Source organism: Anopheles stephensi, chromosome 2, assembly GCF_013141755.1.
Source record: "Anopheles stephensi strain Indian chromosome 2, UCI_ANSTEP_V1.0, whole genome shotgun sequence".
Lineage (NCBI taxonomy): Eukaryota > Metazoa > Arthropoda > Insecta > Diptera > Culicidae > Anopheles > Anopheles stephensi.
The window spans coordinates 19,125,785-19,145,000 of NC_050202.1; the positions used below are offsets into that span (position 1 = coordinate 19,125,785).

At 40.5% G+C, this 19,216-nt stretch overlaps 1 protein-coding gene across 4 annotated transcripts in view; it reads left to right on the forward strand.

Moving 5' to 3' along the window:
• The window catches only part of LOC118507349 (5-hydroxytryptamine receptor-like), a 99,345-nt gene that overhangs the window by 77,273 nt on the left and 2,856 nt on the right, over positions 1 to 19,216 (forward strand). For 2 of the 4 annotated variants that reach the window (XM_036045754.1, XM_036045756.1), the window contains exons 6-7: positions 7,835 to 8,132; positions 11,434 to 11,469. In XM_036045754.1, coding sequence (XP_035901647.1) covers positions 7,835 to 8,132; positions 11,434 to 11,469 — 334 coding nt within the window. The remainder of the gene's footprint in view (positions 1 to 7,834; positions 8,133 to 11,433; positions 11,470 to 19,216) is intronic. The other 2 variants (XM_036045755.1, XM_036045757.1) reach the window with 1 other exon arrangement.

Sequence of the window (19,216 nt, forward strand, 5' to 3'; positions counted from 1 at the left end):
GATTTTCATTTTGTTTACTTATTGCAATTGTTTTGAACAAACAAAAACGGTCAACTCAATAAATCCTATCGCTATCCGCTATGGGTTTTTAGGTGGCCAAGAAGGTGACGGAAAAGAACTCGAAAAAGTAGATAAAATTGTTAAATAAACAACACAAAACTATTAAAAATCGTCGATTTAAGCTGTATTGAAAATTCAAAAGAACAAGGCAAGAGATAGCTGACACACTAACAAATTGTTTTAAAATGCTTTGACGATTGCCACTGATGAGATGTCAAACTTAGTTTTTCAAGTGAAAAGTGAATTATTTCAATAGGTATTTGAATTTCATGTCAATACGGCGCCAAGCCGTCTAACTATAAATATAAATAAAATAAATAAAATATTTGAATTTCATGTCAAGCTCAACGAGCATTTGTGTGTAACTTTTTTGAATCAAATTAACTACAAAATAAGAAACAATTTATAAATTACCTTCTATATGAAATGCTTAATTATTACTCACAACGTCCCATTTAGCACCATAGTGCGACTACTACGATCAAAACATCTCCTTGCCTAACTTTAGGCGCCTATAATTTCTAGTTTCACTGCATTCACGAAGCACACTACTCCTCACTTATTAATTCCACTCTCGGCACCCATGGCTTTTAACCCTATCCAAAGTAATTAGAAAAAACACGTTCTCGTCTGGCGAAGGGATAAACAAACTTTCCCAAATAACTTGTACACATTTTCTTTAGTGTTATTGAAACAACTCAAATGATGTTGCACAATTTGTGCGTACAGTCGTCGTCAGCCGACTGCCTACCGAAGCTCACATCGCATCACCCATACACATGTTGGCAAAAAAGCGGGAAAATTCCTTGTTGAAACTTTTCCATCTAATCTGATTAACTTCAGCCACCTAGCAAAACGCCCGGGCTTTCGAAACGATGCAAAGCATCTCTAGTGGATCGCACTAGCTGTTTGTCCTCCTCGGGGCGTTGGCCGTTCTCGTGTCGTGTCGCTTGTGTGCTACGGTGTACCGTAGCCCGATGACGCCAGGCCACAAAACTTCATCCTGACCGTTTTCATTAAAAACAACTGATAGCAGCTGACTTTTGTCGGCAGCGTTCGAATAACTTTCGCATAACTTTGCCCGGCCGGTCCTGTGCCCAAGAAAGAGGACGAAATCTTTTGCCCGAAGATCGTACGCGAGCGTCTTGGCTTGGCTGGAGCCAAAAGTTTTAAGGCCTAATTTCATTCCAAATTCAGTGGCGTGATGTGCTGACTGGTTGGGAAAGCATGCCAAGCCTGGTCCACAGGAAGGAAAACACAACAAAAGAATGTGCCTCTTTCGGAGCCAGAGAGAAAGACAGAGAAAGCGAGAGAGAGATCGGGCGGCTTCGGTCCATGCACCCAGTCGGGATCACGCTGCACACACTGTTGAAGCGGACAAGTTTTCGATATTCTTTAGAGACCACATGTTGGAAGTTATTTCTAGGCGATGTGAACAGATGTAAGCGTCGTTGGGTGAAAAGGCACCGGATCCGTGTTGTGGATGCATTTTAAATAGGAAGGAAGATGTCAAAGGCAAATAGAAAGAGGAAACATCTTTGACTTCTCGTATGAGTGTGGTTTAAATATGTAGCCTTATTGAATATCTTCTTGACGTCTTAGGCAGCTGTTTTCTTTCACCCTTTTCCGATCTCAAAGACCTGCCCAGCTCGGTACAAAAATCATACCTCTGTTTGATACTTAACAAGCATTGAAAGGCTTTTAAACTAAAAGCACAGCAATTTCTGTACTGCAGTGACTGCCTTTCTTTAACGCTGCAGCAAGAGGGCATCTTGCCGGCGTTTGGCTGACCCGATCCGTGAAGCATCCTGCTTAGCTTTTGAAGGGTTAAGAGAGAGAAGACAACAAAAAATTCATCGCTTCCTAACACCGTTTTGAGCAAAAACCCATTAGCAGTAGCTATGCCCGTATGCCGGTACGGTCCGGGGAAGCAAAACTAGTTCACACCCATTATCAACGAAAATGGCGCCTTCGTCCGTTTACCCGCTCCCTTCTTCCTTGTGACAGAATAGACCGGTGCCCACTGAATGGTAAGAAAAGGCGAACAGCTTACTTAAAAGCTGCACCAGCAGCAACCCAACATCGTTATGTCCATCAGCGACGAATACAATTAATCATTTTCTAAAGAGAGGGAAAGAGAGCGAAAAATGGCGCGTTCGTAACACGTGGCGAAGATAATTTAATTGCCGGAGAAGCAGCAAATGGGAGGGGGAAAAACAGTGGCGTGGAGTAAAAAAGGGTACGAGTAGTTCTTTTTCTTGCTTCCATTCACCTTGAACGCAAGCTTGGTATCTGGGTGGGTTTTTAATCTCTTCTGCCAACGGTAAGGAAAAACATTACTGTGTTATGGTGGGATGACAGTTTGGCCCGGCTGGCCATGGCTTAATGATGGCTGACAAAAGGGTGTCACAATGGTGGGTGCGCTGGTAGAACCGAGCCCGGCAAAGAACCGGAAGAATACAATGAGCTTTTCCATTGCTGCAATTTCCGGTTGTACTAATGAAAATATTAATATGAAATGAAAATGTTCATCGCGTGACTAATTTGCAGTGGAAGGATTACCGAGTAAAAAATTCAAGACAAATTCCATATTTTTATAAAACAAAAATTAGTTTAGAATTTGTTGCAATTACACACGATACTTTCGTACTTTAAATCAGGATTTTTGCGTTCTATTAAATATTTATACTTCTGACTTAATAAACATCATAATCCCTTAACTACCATAAAATGCTTTACTACACTTATTGATGTCAGCTCTATTCGAGTCAGCAAACGGAATAGTCGCGATTGAGTTCCAGAGTGGTCTTGTCGAGTCCTCTGGGTCGTAGCCTTTCTATTTATAAATCTCATCATTGAAGTTTTAAACTCATATGGAAGTTTATGAATTGATGATTGTGAGAATACTCCCAATGTGATGGTGACAACGCTGTGACATTGAGTTTGGCAAAAAATTGTTCACAAACTATAGTATTTCTGGAGTTTTTTTAGAGCAGAGAAAAGCTAGAATCTCCCTCAACAATACTAAGTTTAAAGAACTATTCTTCTTCTTCTTCTTCTTTGGCACTTCAACCTCGAGAGGTCTCGGCCCGTCATTTCTGGCTTTCTGTGACTTAATTTTACCCGTAGAAAAGTAGTCAGCCTTAAGTACGGGGAGGCGGTCTGGATGGGATTTGAACCCCGGCCCTGCCGTGTGAAGACCGGCGCCGCTGTCACCTCGGCCACCGTACCGCCCCTATTCTATTGTAATAAGTTTATTTATTTTTCCGATCATTATATTTGAAAATTGCTAGGATGCCCCATACCTTTCTGTTCACAGTAACAACGATTTCATACTAAATCGGAGCACATTACCTTGCCGTACTCCAATTTATTAAGATTCTTCCATCAATACTTAAATCTGGCTCAAAACTTCTTACACCGATTGCCTACATTTTGGCGCGTTGCATGTCGCATGTTATCTATTTAAACAAACTATTGTCTTTTAATTTATTCTGAATACCTTCTTGGAACTAGCTGTCAGTTCTGAAATACAATTTTAATTAAAAAAACACATTCTTTTATAGATATAAAAAGATGACTCAAGTTTTTTTTTATGAAACCAGTTAAATTAAATCGTTTGTTAAACGATTAGGCTATTAAGTTAAAGTGCTACATAGTGTTTAAGTCTAAATACCGACTGTACCATTGATTTTCTACTTCAAAGCCTTGTTTAGTTTATGATACACTCACTGCATTATGCGAACAATCGGGCTTAATCCATAATCATTAGGAGTACATTCCAGTCCATCTCAACACCCATATCAATGTGATTTTACTTCCGTTTCCGATGCGATCGATTAATATCTGGCACTGGCATTATACGTATCAGATTTTCATTCTAATCCACGATAAATAAGCACAGACACACAGGCTCAATTGGAAATTGCTCACCATTGCACCGCTCATCCGAAGGTTCCAATCAAATGGATTGAGATGCAAAATTGTTTCACTGCAGTACGGTGAAGTTCCCATTTCAAACCACTCTCGTCGTGTGGACAAACACGAGATACATACTACCGAACGGGTAACCTTTGCTGAAGGTGTTGGAATTATGGAAATGTCGACCCGGTTCTGATTGCGCACGGGAAGTTGCCCATCCCACTCACACACGTACATGCCGTCATCTTAATGCATTTAACTGACAGCTTTACAGTAGCAGCAGGATAGAACTGTTGGGTAGTTGTCAACCCGGTGTCCTGCCGTGTGCTGCACCTTACTGGTACAGCAGGTACTGTAACAAGCGCAAATCTTTCTCTGCTGCTGGATGTATTGAGGTAAAACGCAACCCCGTCCCTCCAGGTGAACCATTCAGCCAATGGAGAAAGTGTGAAGCGTTAAGGAAACAATGAACAATGCACAGCTGTGGCTTTATTCAGTGGTGCAAACCACAAGAGTTTTACTCTGTGTACTGAGCAACTACTAAAGAGTTTATGCCAATGCATGGGTCGCAGGGGGTCACCAGCTGCGACAAAACCACAGGTGAAAATATTGACGCAATGAATCCCATTGGTGCATTTTATACGCGCCTGAATGTAGGCAATCTACCAGACAAAGTTCATGCTAATGATTGTGACATGAAATGCAGTTTGAATATTTTATTGTAAAAATTACCCACGTGAAAAGTTATGTAAATGTAACGCCCTTTACACAACATCACAATTCCTAATGTGATGTTAGCATTAAGATTCACCATATAAAATGAGTGTGAAGCACCCACACACACACAGCCTGTAATCGCGAAGAATTCGCACGTAACGACCCACCGTCCGTAACTTCATTCAGCGTAAGTGTATTGCTAACATTTGCTTAGCAGAATGCGCCCACTAGCGGTACCCGTCTCGTTGGCGCGAAATAAGAAGCTGCAAATATGCGATACCTTCTCAATGGTGTGCTGGTTGCTGCGATCCTACCACCACAATCACGTGCAATAGATTATGCAGCGAGTTTAACGTGCCATCCTTCCCGCAAAGGGGGCGTTTTTCGCGCCCGCACAAGCACCACAGGATGCATCTTGTGTAGTGCAATCGCATAACAACCCGAGGCAAAGGAATGTCGCAGTGCACCAGCGCGTGGGCTCGGTACATGCAGCGGGTGTCGTCAGCGATGCGTGTTTGTATGCTAACAGACGATAATGTTGGTTGGTGTGTGTGTGTGCTGAAGAGTGGTGCAAATTTATCCGGCGTAATCGCAAAATAATTTATCAAATACATATTTATGTGCTGCCACTTACACGGTTTGGTGTAGCCTAGCCTCCAGTCACCAGTGTACGGTGTGACTCAGTAAAGCTGGTTAGAAAATGTGTTTCAATACGCTCCAAATGACGATTTATTAAATGCGCCTTAATGCAGGCAATTTTTTAGCAAAACGCCTAAAGGTATGAAAATGTTGTACTATTACATTCTTAGTGAATCATATACTTCGTATGATCATACTGTAAGCCATAAAAAGGTGTTTGTAGCATCTTTATAGTCTTGATTTTACATTTTATTATTTTCCTACCGGTTTTATTCAAAATTTATTCGCTTCAATGGAGACGTAATCATTATTTTTATGGCTAGACCACTAGCAAACGACGTCGCACGATGCCATACATTTTAGACACTTGAAAGTAAACTACCGCTCTTAAGCGTAGCACCACTCCACAAGACGCACCCAGCAAAAGCCTTAAATCGTATCCATTCTCGAAAACAAAAAAAAATAAAAAGGCGACTCAAAGCCACCAGCGCCCAACGAGTGGCAAGTGGCACAAAAGTCGCCACTTTCGCCATCCGTCCACTGGCATTAGTGCTCCGAGAGCTCTTTCGGAGGTTGCGGTCGTATTGCAACGGTTGGTTTTGCTGTCGCAGCAAACATATGTAAAATATCGTACCCTGCATTCAATTTATATGCAAATGTGCGCATACATGTATCGTTCGGGGCAGTTGGAAAAACGAAGAAAGGTCCACCAACTATGGTCCCACACCCAAGCAAACACACACACACACACACGCAAATTCTTCTGAAGAAAGGTTGTTCGGTGGTTACTGAAGCCACTGAAAACCGGCGCGCATTGAGTGCAGCAGGGCGGACCTAGATAGACAAGCGTTTATCGAATCGACCGAGCAACCAGAATCTCGGTACTATCTCGAGACACGATCGTGCAATCTACCACCGCAAAACCCCGATTGGTACGTAGAAAATAATCATTCACAAATTATCGGTTCTGGTAGGGCTTTGTTGTTGTGAACTTTCATGGCTTGTGATTGCACGGTAGATTGATTCTATATGCTCTGTGGTCTGTGGTTTACCAGGGAGACAAATTGTAGTGCAGGTCTCGTACACATGTGCTTGAGCTATACTCGGTGCTGCTTGTGCTTTTGATGTTGCAGACATGATTGTACATTCTTGTACGTGTTATGTTGCTTTTAACCTCTGAAAGCTTAAGCAAGAAAACTCCAGCTTATATTGTTAAGCTGCACTGTAGGTTTCAATGTTTTTAGCTCATGTTAACCACTTTAAATTCAAATTCTATTGCTAAGAAACATTTATTGCTGTTCAGCGAGTTTTAAGTGGTTTTATCGAGCTATATCTGGCTTTTTTGATGAAATAAAATACTGATCGATGCCTTAGATCACCCTTTCTCCTAGTTCTCAAAAACTCTTACAAATAGATAAAAATAAAATAAAAATTCCTAAGTGCGTAATATTGTACCACTTATCCTTACATACATACAGACAGCCTGAACGATAGCTCAAGAGATTGATAGTGGCTTGGTCAAGATATGCTCGAGATGTTCGTTTAAATGCTCCTTAATTCCCATTTTTATTTTCGTCTTGATCCCGACCACTCCCGTTCACTAATACTAATATTTTGTCTAGCGTATTGCGGATTGCAGCCATTTGGGCGCCAACATAGCCAATATTAGGTCGAACTATTAATTTCATCCCTTGCTATGAAACTTTTCGTTATTGGGCACTTTCTACTCTCCAGTTCGGCTCCACTCCAACCAGTTTTAATAGTCGGAAAATCATAGATTCTAAAAGACGGCTTTTAGTAGCTATCCCACCTCTTGTTTGGCTCTACAACTTGGAAAGGTTTGGGCCTGCCATTTTTTTTTTTCCATTTTCTAGTTTTGATATGAACCCCGATCCTGCCGCGTGGAGGTCACTATCGCCTCGGCCACGGAACCTTATTATTGAACTTATCATAAAACTTCTAGTGACAAAGCCTCCTCCTAGTGGACACAACACAACAAAGCAAGTATCAAATCTCATCCTGATAGTAGATTCCTACGCAGCTCCTAGGCGTCCAAACCCTACGCAGAAGAAGCCAAGCCAGGTCAATTCCTCTTGAGGTGTCAGTGATCATTAGGAGGCTAATAAAACATAATTGAACTTGAACTTTAAGCAGATATTACCAGATTTCAAAGGAATGCACCAGGTCCGTATGGCCGTTAGGACCAGGACCGGCCAGGGACCAGGCCGTTATATGGCAGGAATGACTAAGGAGTTCGTTAAGGCATGACCTAGGAGTTCGAAAAAGAAGAATAATACTCTTAACTGAAACTTTTACCTTTGAAACACTCGAGGGAATCCCTTGGGACGAATTCTTCCATCCTGTGTAATGCAGACGAATTATTTACAACATTACTTCTGTGCTCTCGATAGTCCTATTTTCGATGTTTCTTTTAAGTTTTCTAGTGTATCCAAAGGAACACAATTTCAAATAATTTTTCTTCTCCTTTCACCTTTAGATATTGGGCAGTGACGGACATTGACTACGCCCATCAGCGTACCGCCCGCCGGATAGGCTACATGATCATCATCATCTGGACGCTATCGGTGCTGGTCTCGATAGCGCCCCTGCTCGGCTGGAAGGATCCCGAGTGGGAAACGCGCGTCTACCAGGATCTGCAGTGCATCGTGTCGCAGGACGTCGGCTACCAGATATTTGCCACCGCGTCCAGCTTCTACGTACCGCTGCTGGTGATACTGTTCCTGTACTGGCGAATATTTCTCGCGGCCCGGAAACGGATCCGTCGAAGGCAGCAGGTACGATTCCTTTCTCTCTCTCTCTCTCTCTCTCTGTGTATGTATATGCGTTTCGTTCTTTTCTCGTTCTCTCTTTCTCGCTCTGTTTTCCATTTCTATTTCTCAATTATTGTCGTGTTTTTGTGTCGTCATTTCAACAAAGTTGTCGTTCATTGCATTTGTTTTATCGATTTTCCTACCGATTGTTGCAACATCGATCGTTCCTATTACTCAATCGATCTTCATTTTTCAATCTCTTTCTCTCTCTCTCTCTCGCTCTCGTCACGAGATGTTGTTGTTAGCCGTTTATTATCTCCTTTTTCGTCATATTTCAATACCTTTTCCACTTTTTCACTTTTCCCCACTCTTCCAAGCACCATAACGTCGCTCGTTTTACAGTTTTTTTACTACTACCATTAAACGGTTACTGTTTCATGTGTTTTATAAACCATCCTGTCATTATTTTGCCACAATTGTTTTTCCACTCATCCTTCAAACCTCCTCCCGTGCGTTGCGATCGGAACTGTTACGAGGTCGAAAAATTCAATTACATTTCCCTTTCTAAATTCTGCCCACGTAATCCACACCTGTCATTACCCGTTTGCGTGGAAAACCCCGGAAAGCTGTTTCCAAAATTGATTCCTACAAGAGTTCCTACAAGCCACTACAAGAGCTTCAAACTCATGACAACCGTGGAAATGGGAGGCAAACAATACTCTTCTACTGGCGGTTGTGTGTCTGTGTGTACTTCTCCCCCATTCCCCTTTTTTTTCTCTTTGGTTTTGTTTCGATTTCATCCACTGTCGAGTTTTATCTTTGACATTTTGAGCTACTCATATTCTATATCTCGTCTACCCGTTTCCGGTTCCTCGGCTTTGCGGTCGCTCCTCCCAACACACAAACCTTCCAACACACAACACCACGTAACAAGTGCCTTCTTGCAAGGACATCACCGATTGGCGAAACAAAATAGCTGCATTTCTTTCCGCCGAGCACTGCTCAACTCAGGGGCTCGTCGCCGCGCTTTTCCCTCCGCCGTGTACCGAGCGAAGCGTGAGGATGACAGTTTTCCACCATTATATTTCTACGATACCGAATGACGCGCCGCTTTCGTCAGGGTTTTTTTTTTCTTCTTCTATATCATCTCGCTGTACAGTTGTGCTCGTTGTTGTTTCGTTCTTTTTTTTTCTCTCTCTCCCTGCCACTGTCTAGTGGTGTATGTACGTGTAGTTTTACCGTTGGCAGAATTTGTTTTCCTGCTGATAAAGGGGTTTTCTTTTCCTGTGCTTCCATGTGGTTGAGTTTGATAATTTATTTTTTCTTCATATCGTGCTCCTGTTTCGTGTACATGTATTACTGTGCTACATGGTTTACCACGATACCAGGCGATCGTGCTGGTATAAGTTAGGAGGTTAATGCGTCTATTTTGGTCTGTTTTGTACTCTGTTTGTCAGCATTTGCATGAGTTTATCATCGTGAGCGTATTTACTCAGTTTTTCGATTTGATTTTTATATCTTATTATGCTCAATAATTTTTTGTTGTTTTCACATTGAAATGTTGGGTTTATTATTTTTTTAAATATTTTATAAGACATTTAAAGGTTTTAATCTTATTTTGAGCGCTTCTGTAATATCATTTTTCATCTCATTTGTTTTGTTGTTTTGTTTATTTTGTTCTCTTTTTTGGCATCAATTTTGTTGAAGGAGTTTTTGTGTAAAATGCGAAGCAACTTAAATTTAAATAACTTTCTTTACTGAAGATTTTTTTCATATTTTTATTTTTGCAGAAAGATGCATTTGTTTATTTTATTTTTTGTTTGTTTTTTGCTCAACATTGCCTACGAATTGTTATCAAATTAGTCTTTCTTTCACCGTTTTTAAATATTCTAGATTTTTTTTCATTTTTTATTTTATTTTAAGAATATTATAGCCGTGTTGCTGAATTTTTTTAACCATATATAAAAATTCACCCAGTACATGTTATTTTCATTCAAAAATATGATTTTTTATAATTATGTAAAAAATATAAAAACAATAAAAAATATGTAGACATTGTACTTTAGAGTAATTTTCATGTTTTTACTTTGTATTTAATTTTTTTATGATATGACAATTTCTACAGCTACTTGCCTTTTTTTGTCTTTCAGGTTTGAACATTAAATCTATAATTTTTTCAAATTACTTTGTTGAAAGATTGATAATTTAAAAAAATACAAATGAGGCATTTCCAATAAATGCTTTGTATGTTATTTTCATTTCTCTTATCATTTTTTATTATTCGTAGTTTTTTCAACCACATTTTTCTCATCAAACATTTACATAGTAGTCAGCAATCGTACCACATAAACTTACCAAAAAAAAAAAAAAAAAATCCTCCATGTTTGTCCTTGAAATCAATATTGTTTGCTTCATATCGGTCCATATTGACGTCTTAAACTGTGTTGATTTGTTCCGTTGTTGTTTACCGCTCTGGTTTGCTGGCCGTACCAGACCAGAACTGTGCGCTGCTTTCACCTAACGTTTGTAATGATGGCAGTTCCGTTCACTAAAGAAGTTCCAAACCCATGATTTTCCCATGTAATGGATATTCTTGAAGAGTTGTACCACGCACCCGCAGCACCGTACAACTTGCTCCGTATCAGCTTCGTCAGCCAGGCGTAAACGCGTTTTTTTTCGCGGATGAGTCTTTTCTCGTCAAGGCAACCGATTACGCTACGCTGTGCTACGTCGTCGATTATGTTCCGAACGAAAACGCCACATTTTGTGAGAATGTGCTTCAGGTTCTGGTGTTTTCCCCGACTCCATTGCTCCACCATTTTCTATCTCTGCTGCGAGACGATTTTCAGGCTTCGCTGATTGCTTCATCAAAGAGTAGCGGTAGCAACAACAAAGCGTCATTGCATTTCTTCACGGCTGTTGGGCTGCTTGCACAGTTGCAGTTACAGCTTGCTGCAGAGCCGCCACGGTTATGGGCAGCATCTAAAGTGCCGCATCTCGTTTGTGAAGCAATCGTTTCGCTCCGGTTCGTTTACTCGCTCGGTTCCGCCCTCTAACTGTCGACTTCCCCATGCTGCCCATGTTCTGCAGTAGCGTTGTAGAGAATAAAGACTTCGTTTGCTGTTCGGCTAGATACCTTACCCTTGGAATCTCTCCCACTGATGCTCAACCGAAAAAAAAAATAGAGAAACAAATTTATTTCCAACCCCACTATCTCGTCCTCGTCTTGAGCGATTTTTAATACCAAACAGCAGCAACAAATACACCACATACTACACATACTATTTAACAATACGCTAATTTTCTTCATTTCACACACATACAGGGCAGAACAATAGTGCAATTGATACCAAAACCTTTAGTAAGTATTTGGGTTATTGTTTTCGTTACTATGACTATCTTAGTTTGATTTGTTAGTTATTAGTTTTATGTGCTTTTGTGTTTGTCTCCAAAAAGGGAACGCGTATGTTTGCGTGTGGTTTTCCACCTTTGATTTTTAGAGTGTTTTAGAGAATGAAATTGCATTTGTTTTTCGTTTTTTGTTTTTTTTTTGTTTTAACTAATTTGATGTCAAAATTTGTTAGTAGTAACACGCTCAATGGAATGAAGAAGATAGATTCGTTTTTTGGTTACATATCCTTTTTTTACCGTTTTTGATTGTTTTTTTGAACGAGCAAACGTGTGTATTTTTGTGTGCGTGTAGGATTTTTTTTTCTGCGTGGTAGCATTTGCGTATAAATATATGTGTGTGGGGTTGTGTGAATTTCATGATGAGGGAACCCCCGTTAGTGAGGTGTGAAAACCCGAAACTCCCTACTACTCCACTCACCTGTCAAAGGTGAACCTGTCACTCACCAACACGCTCATCAACACACGCTCCGTACTAGTGCTAGGCATCAGTACGCGTGCTAATCTAACCCTATCGCTAGACCGGCCTCGGTTACTCATTCTCACTCACACGCATTCACCTCACATACAACCTGTTAGTATTGACCCTCGTCTTCGGAGAACCGACACAGTTCGTGGTAGTGTAGCTGGCAAAACTCTTCACACGGACATTAGTACTCACCCACACCTAAATGTTAGTTGAAACAACACACCCTACACCCTAGCTTACAAGGTGTTATCTGTCATCAAAGGGACAATGGGAGGTAGAAACATTCCCTCCCCCCGCGTAATTTAGTAACCCTTGGGTACGCTGTCTCCCTTTCGCTCTCTTGTGTACGTTCTTCCTCTGTCTCTTTGTGTATTTGTCTGTCTCTCCGTCTCTCTCGCGCTCTCTCTCTCTCTCTCTCTGTCTGTCTCCGTTTTGTTTCTCCAAATCTGCTTGTAGTGTGGCAAAGTGTGGAAGTTACAATATATACGCACCTGGATCATCAGCGAAATGGTCCACCGAAAAGGACGAAATTGGTGGGACTTATCTTACTGCTTCAGCACGATTCTAAGCCCCTGTTGTACCCGGCGTGTGGCTTTAACCGCTTTAGCGAAACGCAATACTCTCCTGCATTATCCCTCGCGATGCATTAGGCAACGGTTTGTGGTTAGGGTGCAATATCAGCTCACCGTTTGTTTCACACCTGCTTGTTCTAGCGCGCAACTACGTTAAAGTTTTGCTTTTTATTAATGGCGCTAGGCCTGCCAGTTGATCGTGGGTGATCTTTACAACACGCTGTAGCTTAGAGGATTGTAGCAGTGATAATAGCACGTGTAGGTCTTAGAGACATTGTTCGAATTGATTGGGTGATAGAAATTTATTAGACAAAGTAGAGCAAACAAGGAGACGTTGTTGGATCTTTCATGTTTCTTTAAGTGGTTCCAAGGATCAATTGAGAAAATTAAAATGAAATCACGCCTAAATGTATGCAAAATACTGTCTTATGAGGCTTTTCATGGTTGTAATTCATGGCTGTAATCACCAGCTTGCTTTTCAATATTATTTTTGCCTCAATTAACTATAAACACATACGAAAAACTGGTTTTGTGGAGTCTTGGATAAACCCAACATCTCCAACTAAGTTAATAGAAGGACGGTTTGATATTTTAAGACTTCCAATCTGACTTGTTTTGTACAAACTTCTAATACTGTTTATCAATACTAAAAACTTGCTACACTACAGCCAGACCCGTTTGTTTCGAATGAAAAAGTGCATTTGCAAATCCATTGCATACTTTAGGGCGTTTTCGAACAGATTCTCTTCTCCGCAAGCGATTTCTAACATTTTGCGTTTATTAATTACATCTCTGTCTGTTTTGACAATAAAGCATCGTTTTGGTATCAATTTCCCCCTTGCAGTATGCAATGCAACAAGTGAATGATACCTGGAAGCTGAAAACGTTTTGTTTTCTAATTAACGAAAATAAACCCAAGATTGTTGTGCTTCTAAACAATTTGAATCATTCAAACGGTGCTATCAAAACAAAGTTTCTGCTCCCTTTCTGTTGCACCGTAAACCGACTCATGCTAGAATTAAATCAAACAAACAAATCAGATAAATGGGGCAACCGAATGAAAAGCTTTCAGAGCACACCCGTCCATCCTTCCGAGCTGCTCTCGTACAATTTCCTCACAAATATGATTTGCCTATTCCATCTCAAAACACAGGACTTTGGATGATAAGTTTGTGGTCTTCGTTTCGTTGAGTGAAATGTGGAATCCCCCCCCCTCCCCCCTTTTATCCGGAGAAAATGCAAGTGCAAAGTTTTCCCTGCGAAATGCTTGCTCTTGCCGCGTTTTGTTCAAGTTTTACAGCATTGAATTGGCATTGATTGGCAAGTTGGCTCGGTGGGCTAGCTCGCTCGGCAAAAACCCTTCCAGGAAAACATTTCTCTCAGCTATCAAGCAGCACCGACCGGGCGAAGAAAAGCCCGGTAGCATCAGATAGAAGGGGGATGAACAATTCCACCGGCTGCAAAACGATTCGATTTGTTTCTTGATTGAGTTCTATTGTGCCGCTCGCTGGCTGGTTCGAGATTGAAAAAGATGAAGTTTTGAAGCCCGTCCCGAAACATACTACCTACGCATTGTTGGGCACTTGTTCTACATCCCGGCCAAGGCGAGCGAGATAGTTTTGAAACCATGCTCTGGAAAGAGCTTCTAAGTTTTCGTATTGTTTGAAACGTTGATTGAAAAAGCCGTACGGTGGTTTTGCGCCCGAGCGGGATTGCAAATTGAAATAATTGCTGTGGATACAGTAATGCTTCTCCCATGAAAATAACACATTTTTAACATTTAGAGTTCCACCGCTGGATAAATTCTCGGTGAGGTAGAACGCTTTACACCCCTTTAAATAAAGTAAACTCTTATATATCTTTAGGTAACTAAACTATTTTCTTCCTTACTCCGGGCATAATCATTTTTTAGAATCGCCCAAATGTATGCAATACGCACAAATAATATTTTAGGTAAATTATTAAATTATTAACCCTGTTAATCTATGCATTAGTTAATAAGATATTAATCGCTAAAATTAACAAATTAGTTAAATTATTTAGAAATCTCTACAGTGTCCCCTTAAACAGTGTTGTGTGTGTTTCAGTCGCCTGAAGGTATGCAATGCTAGCTGAGTGCAGATGAGAAGTTTTGTGAAAGTAGTCTAAAAGGGTCGAAATAAATAATGAAAAATGATTTGCAAAGTAGAGATTACATACTTTCAAGCGTAATGAATTTAATTAAAATCCCCAGTTGAGTACGGTTGAGCAAGGTAATGCACTCATGCTAATCACTTATCACCTTCTATCAGCAATTTTATACAGCAAATGAAGTAGCTGTTCCATCACACGGAGCTAGAAGAATGTGATGCTATTTCCTGGAAGCAACGAAAGGCACCACTTTCAGATATTCAAAGTTATTCGACAGTTACCTTTTATGTCAAGAAAACAAAAGGGGCCAAACTTTCGACTCATGTCACTCGGGCTTCGATCGGCCGAAGCTATTCGATGTGAAGTTGAGATGAAAGTGCACTTAAACTTTCGACAAGCTATCCATGAAGTGAAACTAGGTGCTTGACTGTGTGCCAGAAGGAAAAATACCCTTCGAAATTTTTTATCAAACTATTTGCTGGGGGGGACCACAGTGTTAAAGCATGCAGTAAAAAGTTTGCACTCCTGATGTAAAACTATGCATTTAAGAGTTAAAGCTACATCGAAACGCAAATCCTGATCACGGCGAGATAACTCTCACGAGGAAAATATATTCACTCCCTGCTCAATAAACAGTGCTGCCATATCCAGGTTCATCGGGTTCATCTGGACAGTACGCCAGTAAACCTGCGGTTGCGGTCAGTATCTGCATTATGTAGCAACCCGGACCGTTGAATGGTGCTGGTGCAGAGCAGAGCAGTTGGGGCGGAGTTCTGCAATTGCAATGCGGTGGCTGGCTGGCAGCGTTCTTTGGTTTTGGTTTGTTATGATTGATGTCCCACGAGGGAAAGTTTTGCACACAGAGTGTTGTATGGTTAGAGGTATCTTTGCAAAACCTTTGTGGAAAGTTTTTTGAAGAGCTTAGCATTGATTGATCATCATTGTTTTGTATATTTGTGCTCTTGCAGACAAGGAATGTCTAGTTAAATGGACTGCTATATATTTACTTTAAAATGTTGGGAAGATTGCATACATTTTGGCTGTGATTTATACAGCAAACTGCTTAAGTATCTGGGTATTAAAAAATAAAGCTGAAAGTATCGCTTCGAGTAGATGAGATGAGCCAGCGATTGGAAATTGTAATCAAACTATACTACAAATTTAATTTGTTTTCATCTGTTGCTCTGAAGATTTTAACCAAGATTTTGAACCAGCCTTATGGCCTCGGTGGATAAAGTTTTTTTTCCTACAAATCCATAAAGCGCTTCAAACATTCCACCAGCCAGCCAGCACTCTACAAAATTGACGTTATAACGATCAAGCAAGTCATATTAAAATCAGCAAAGTATCATTCATTAAGCTCAAGGCTAAGGGATGAAAAGCTCAGTCGCGTCCGAGATAACGAACGCCACTAGCCAAGGGGGGGGGGGGGAAGCACTCGCAAACAAAAGGGATACCGGCGATGCTGTTCGTAATTTTAAAATTATGTTATCCATAATGCAGACCGGATTCAATAAAAGCGTTCGCCTTCAATCATTGTCAGCTTAATTGGCTGTATATATTTATTGTGCCCCAGGCCGGGCGTTTCCAGTCGAGTGGCATTTAAGGCGCGTTCAGGGAACATTCAAAGCAGCAAAAGCGAAGATGGCAGGTCTTTTGTGTGTGTGTGTGTGTGTTTCCGGGAATCTGGCTCCACCACCATTCGCCCTTACATCTTCCTTCCCAGCTCCGTGCTGGGAACATTGAATTACGTTACCACAAAAGGCCCATTCATTAAAATGCCAAAAATCTAGGCCCGGAAATCAGCGACACGGTACGGAGATTGGCAACATTACCGCATTTAATTCAATCAGGACTAGCTTTTGACTAGACCACAGAGCTTGTACCGTGGACCAGAACCAGGACCAACGCTTACTGGCTGCCACTCAACCTGGACCTGGTAAAGGATTCTGAACTGTTCGCCACGCAGATAATCCATCCGGCGGGGCTAATGATGTTAGGCCATCGCCTTAATTAATTTTGTGAAAACTCTGTCTTTACACTAAACTTAACCTTGTTTTGAATTCTTTCACGGTGTAGCTTTTCAGTACAAAGAAACGGCTCGAACAAAAGACATTTTTGTGAAGCAAATAAAGGAATTGTAAGCTCATCTTGATAGAGAAACTCTTTGCTTTAGACTAAAGTTAAACAAGATATAACAAAGACGGTGGTAAAGGTTTTAAAGTACAACTAACAAACTGTCAATCTTTATGGTCCATATTTAAATATCATTCAACCAACAGATATTTATTTATTTTATAACAATTCACCGAACAGTCCAATTTCAAACATTATATTTCCCACTTAAATGATTGCAAAGCTTTTCTTAAAATATTCTATGAATCAATTCGATGAGAAATCAATTCATATCTGTAAAAAAAAATATGAAAATTCACAAAAAAAACTAACAAATGTTCGATAAAGTGCTCACATTTAAATGGATTCCTCATCAAATACAGTTTTCATTTCGAATTTCCTTTTTACCTTTCAAATTGCGAATCGCAAAAGCATGCAAAGAACCCACTCTTCGGTTAAAAACATTCCCAACTGGAGCACTTCAACATCGAACAACAATCGAACATCGAAATGTAATAAATGGATCTTCCATTCGACTGAGCCGGTTGTAAATGAATTTCTGCAATGAATAAAATATTTCACCGCTCCTAAATACAATTAAATGCTTTCCGGGGAAAACATCCAACCACCAGACACACACGCACCAGCATTCCAAAAACTCTGGTACCTTGGTTCATGTGTTTTTTTAATGGCATTTCTGCCTACCGACCGCGTACTTACCGAGCGTACAATCGACAACACTTCATCCAGCACCGGTAGCGTTGGAATGGAAAAGCTTTTTTCTTTGCCAAAAGCTTTTGTTGCCTTCCTCTTCATGAGGAACAGGCACCCATTTTACAGCATGAAACGAACGGTATTCCGCGGTAACGGTAACGATGTACGCGTGCCTGGTTCGTGTTTGATGGTACCACAATGTTTAACCACCCGTCGATGGTTTCCGTGGTTCTGGCGGGGGGTCTGCTGGTGGTGAAATTTACCACAACTTCGTACTCGAGTTGTGCAGTCAAATTTTGCAAGTTTGGAATTAAAAAAAAAGCTCTTTACTCATTCGACAAAGTGCCTGATATTGCATATCTTTAGGCGTTAATTTTATGCGTTAATAGTTTGGACTGTTCAATATTTTGGTCTAAGCTATATAATTTAGTTTAAAAATTTTAAATAAGACAAACAAATATTTTTTAACAATTCGTTTTACTTATTTAATGTCAAAAAGTTTCCTTTTCGTGTCGCTTTTAGAAAGGTCCTACAATTGCATATAGGCATAAAAAATTAATTATTTTTACCAAAGCAGCATTAGAATTAAGTATACGATTCAGATTACACATGAATCTCTGAAAGTAAATATGAAAAGGCTTAAAAATAAAAAATAAAAATTGCTTTAATTGCATAACTTTGGGCGTGATTTGAAACATTCATCGACACTTTATGTCGTGATGAGTTGAAACTCTTTAAACTAAAGTAAAATATTATTCAGCTTCCCAAATCCCTTTGGATAACAATTCATTGATTTCACACAATGTGAGTCATTTAAATAGTAAGTGTAGTCCACCCTCTATTACATTATCCTCGATCAATTCTATCTTCAAAGCAAACTTAAAAAGGAAAGAATCCCTATGCCACCTTTCTTCTTTAAGCCATCTTGGCACAGTTTCCCACCGAAAGCAAACAAAACGAACCTCCCCTTGAAAACTTCGGTGGCCTCAATCCAGTTCATCGGGTTAAACTGTTCCACGCCGGATCAAGTACGTAATCGGAGTAGAAGCGAACGGTTTGGGACAGTAGATAACGCCACGCTTCAAGCTTTATCGAACATTTGTGGAAAATCCTTTTAAAGAGTGTGTGTGTGTGTGTGTGTGTGTGTGTGTGTGTGTGTGTGTGTGTGTGTGGGTGTTCCCTTTAAACAAGCAAAAAGAAACCCTTGAAGGATTTAGCCGTCCATCAGGTCAGCACCATTCAAAAGGATGCTGGCTTTTTGCAGTTAAAGTAACGCTTTACTGCCGTTCCTTCGTTCTTTTGCAGTAAATTACTCTGTCAAACTCTCACCAAGCTTGATTGAACCCGATGACCCGGGAAAGGGGCTGTGCGGTGCGTTCTGTTTCTTGATCCACCAGTCTTTCGCCAGCCATTTCATTTGGCAGCCCGTTTTGCTCCTTTGACGTAACGGACATTTTTTCACTGGAATTGTTCGCATCATACCATCACGCGGACGCATGTGAACGCTTTTGTGACGCTTTTTGGCCAACCATTTTCCACATTCCTGCAATGAGGAATTTTTGTGTTTTTCGATGCTCAACATTGTTCAACGCGTACACATTTCCCGAAAAAAAACCTCCCTGTACTAAACGTTACGCTTTATTTTTTCTAGTAAAATGGGGCTTGTATTAACACACGCACACACACAGCATCTTTCCAAA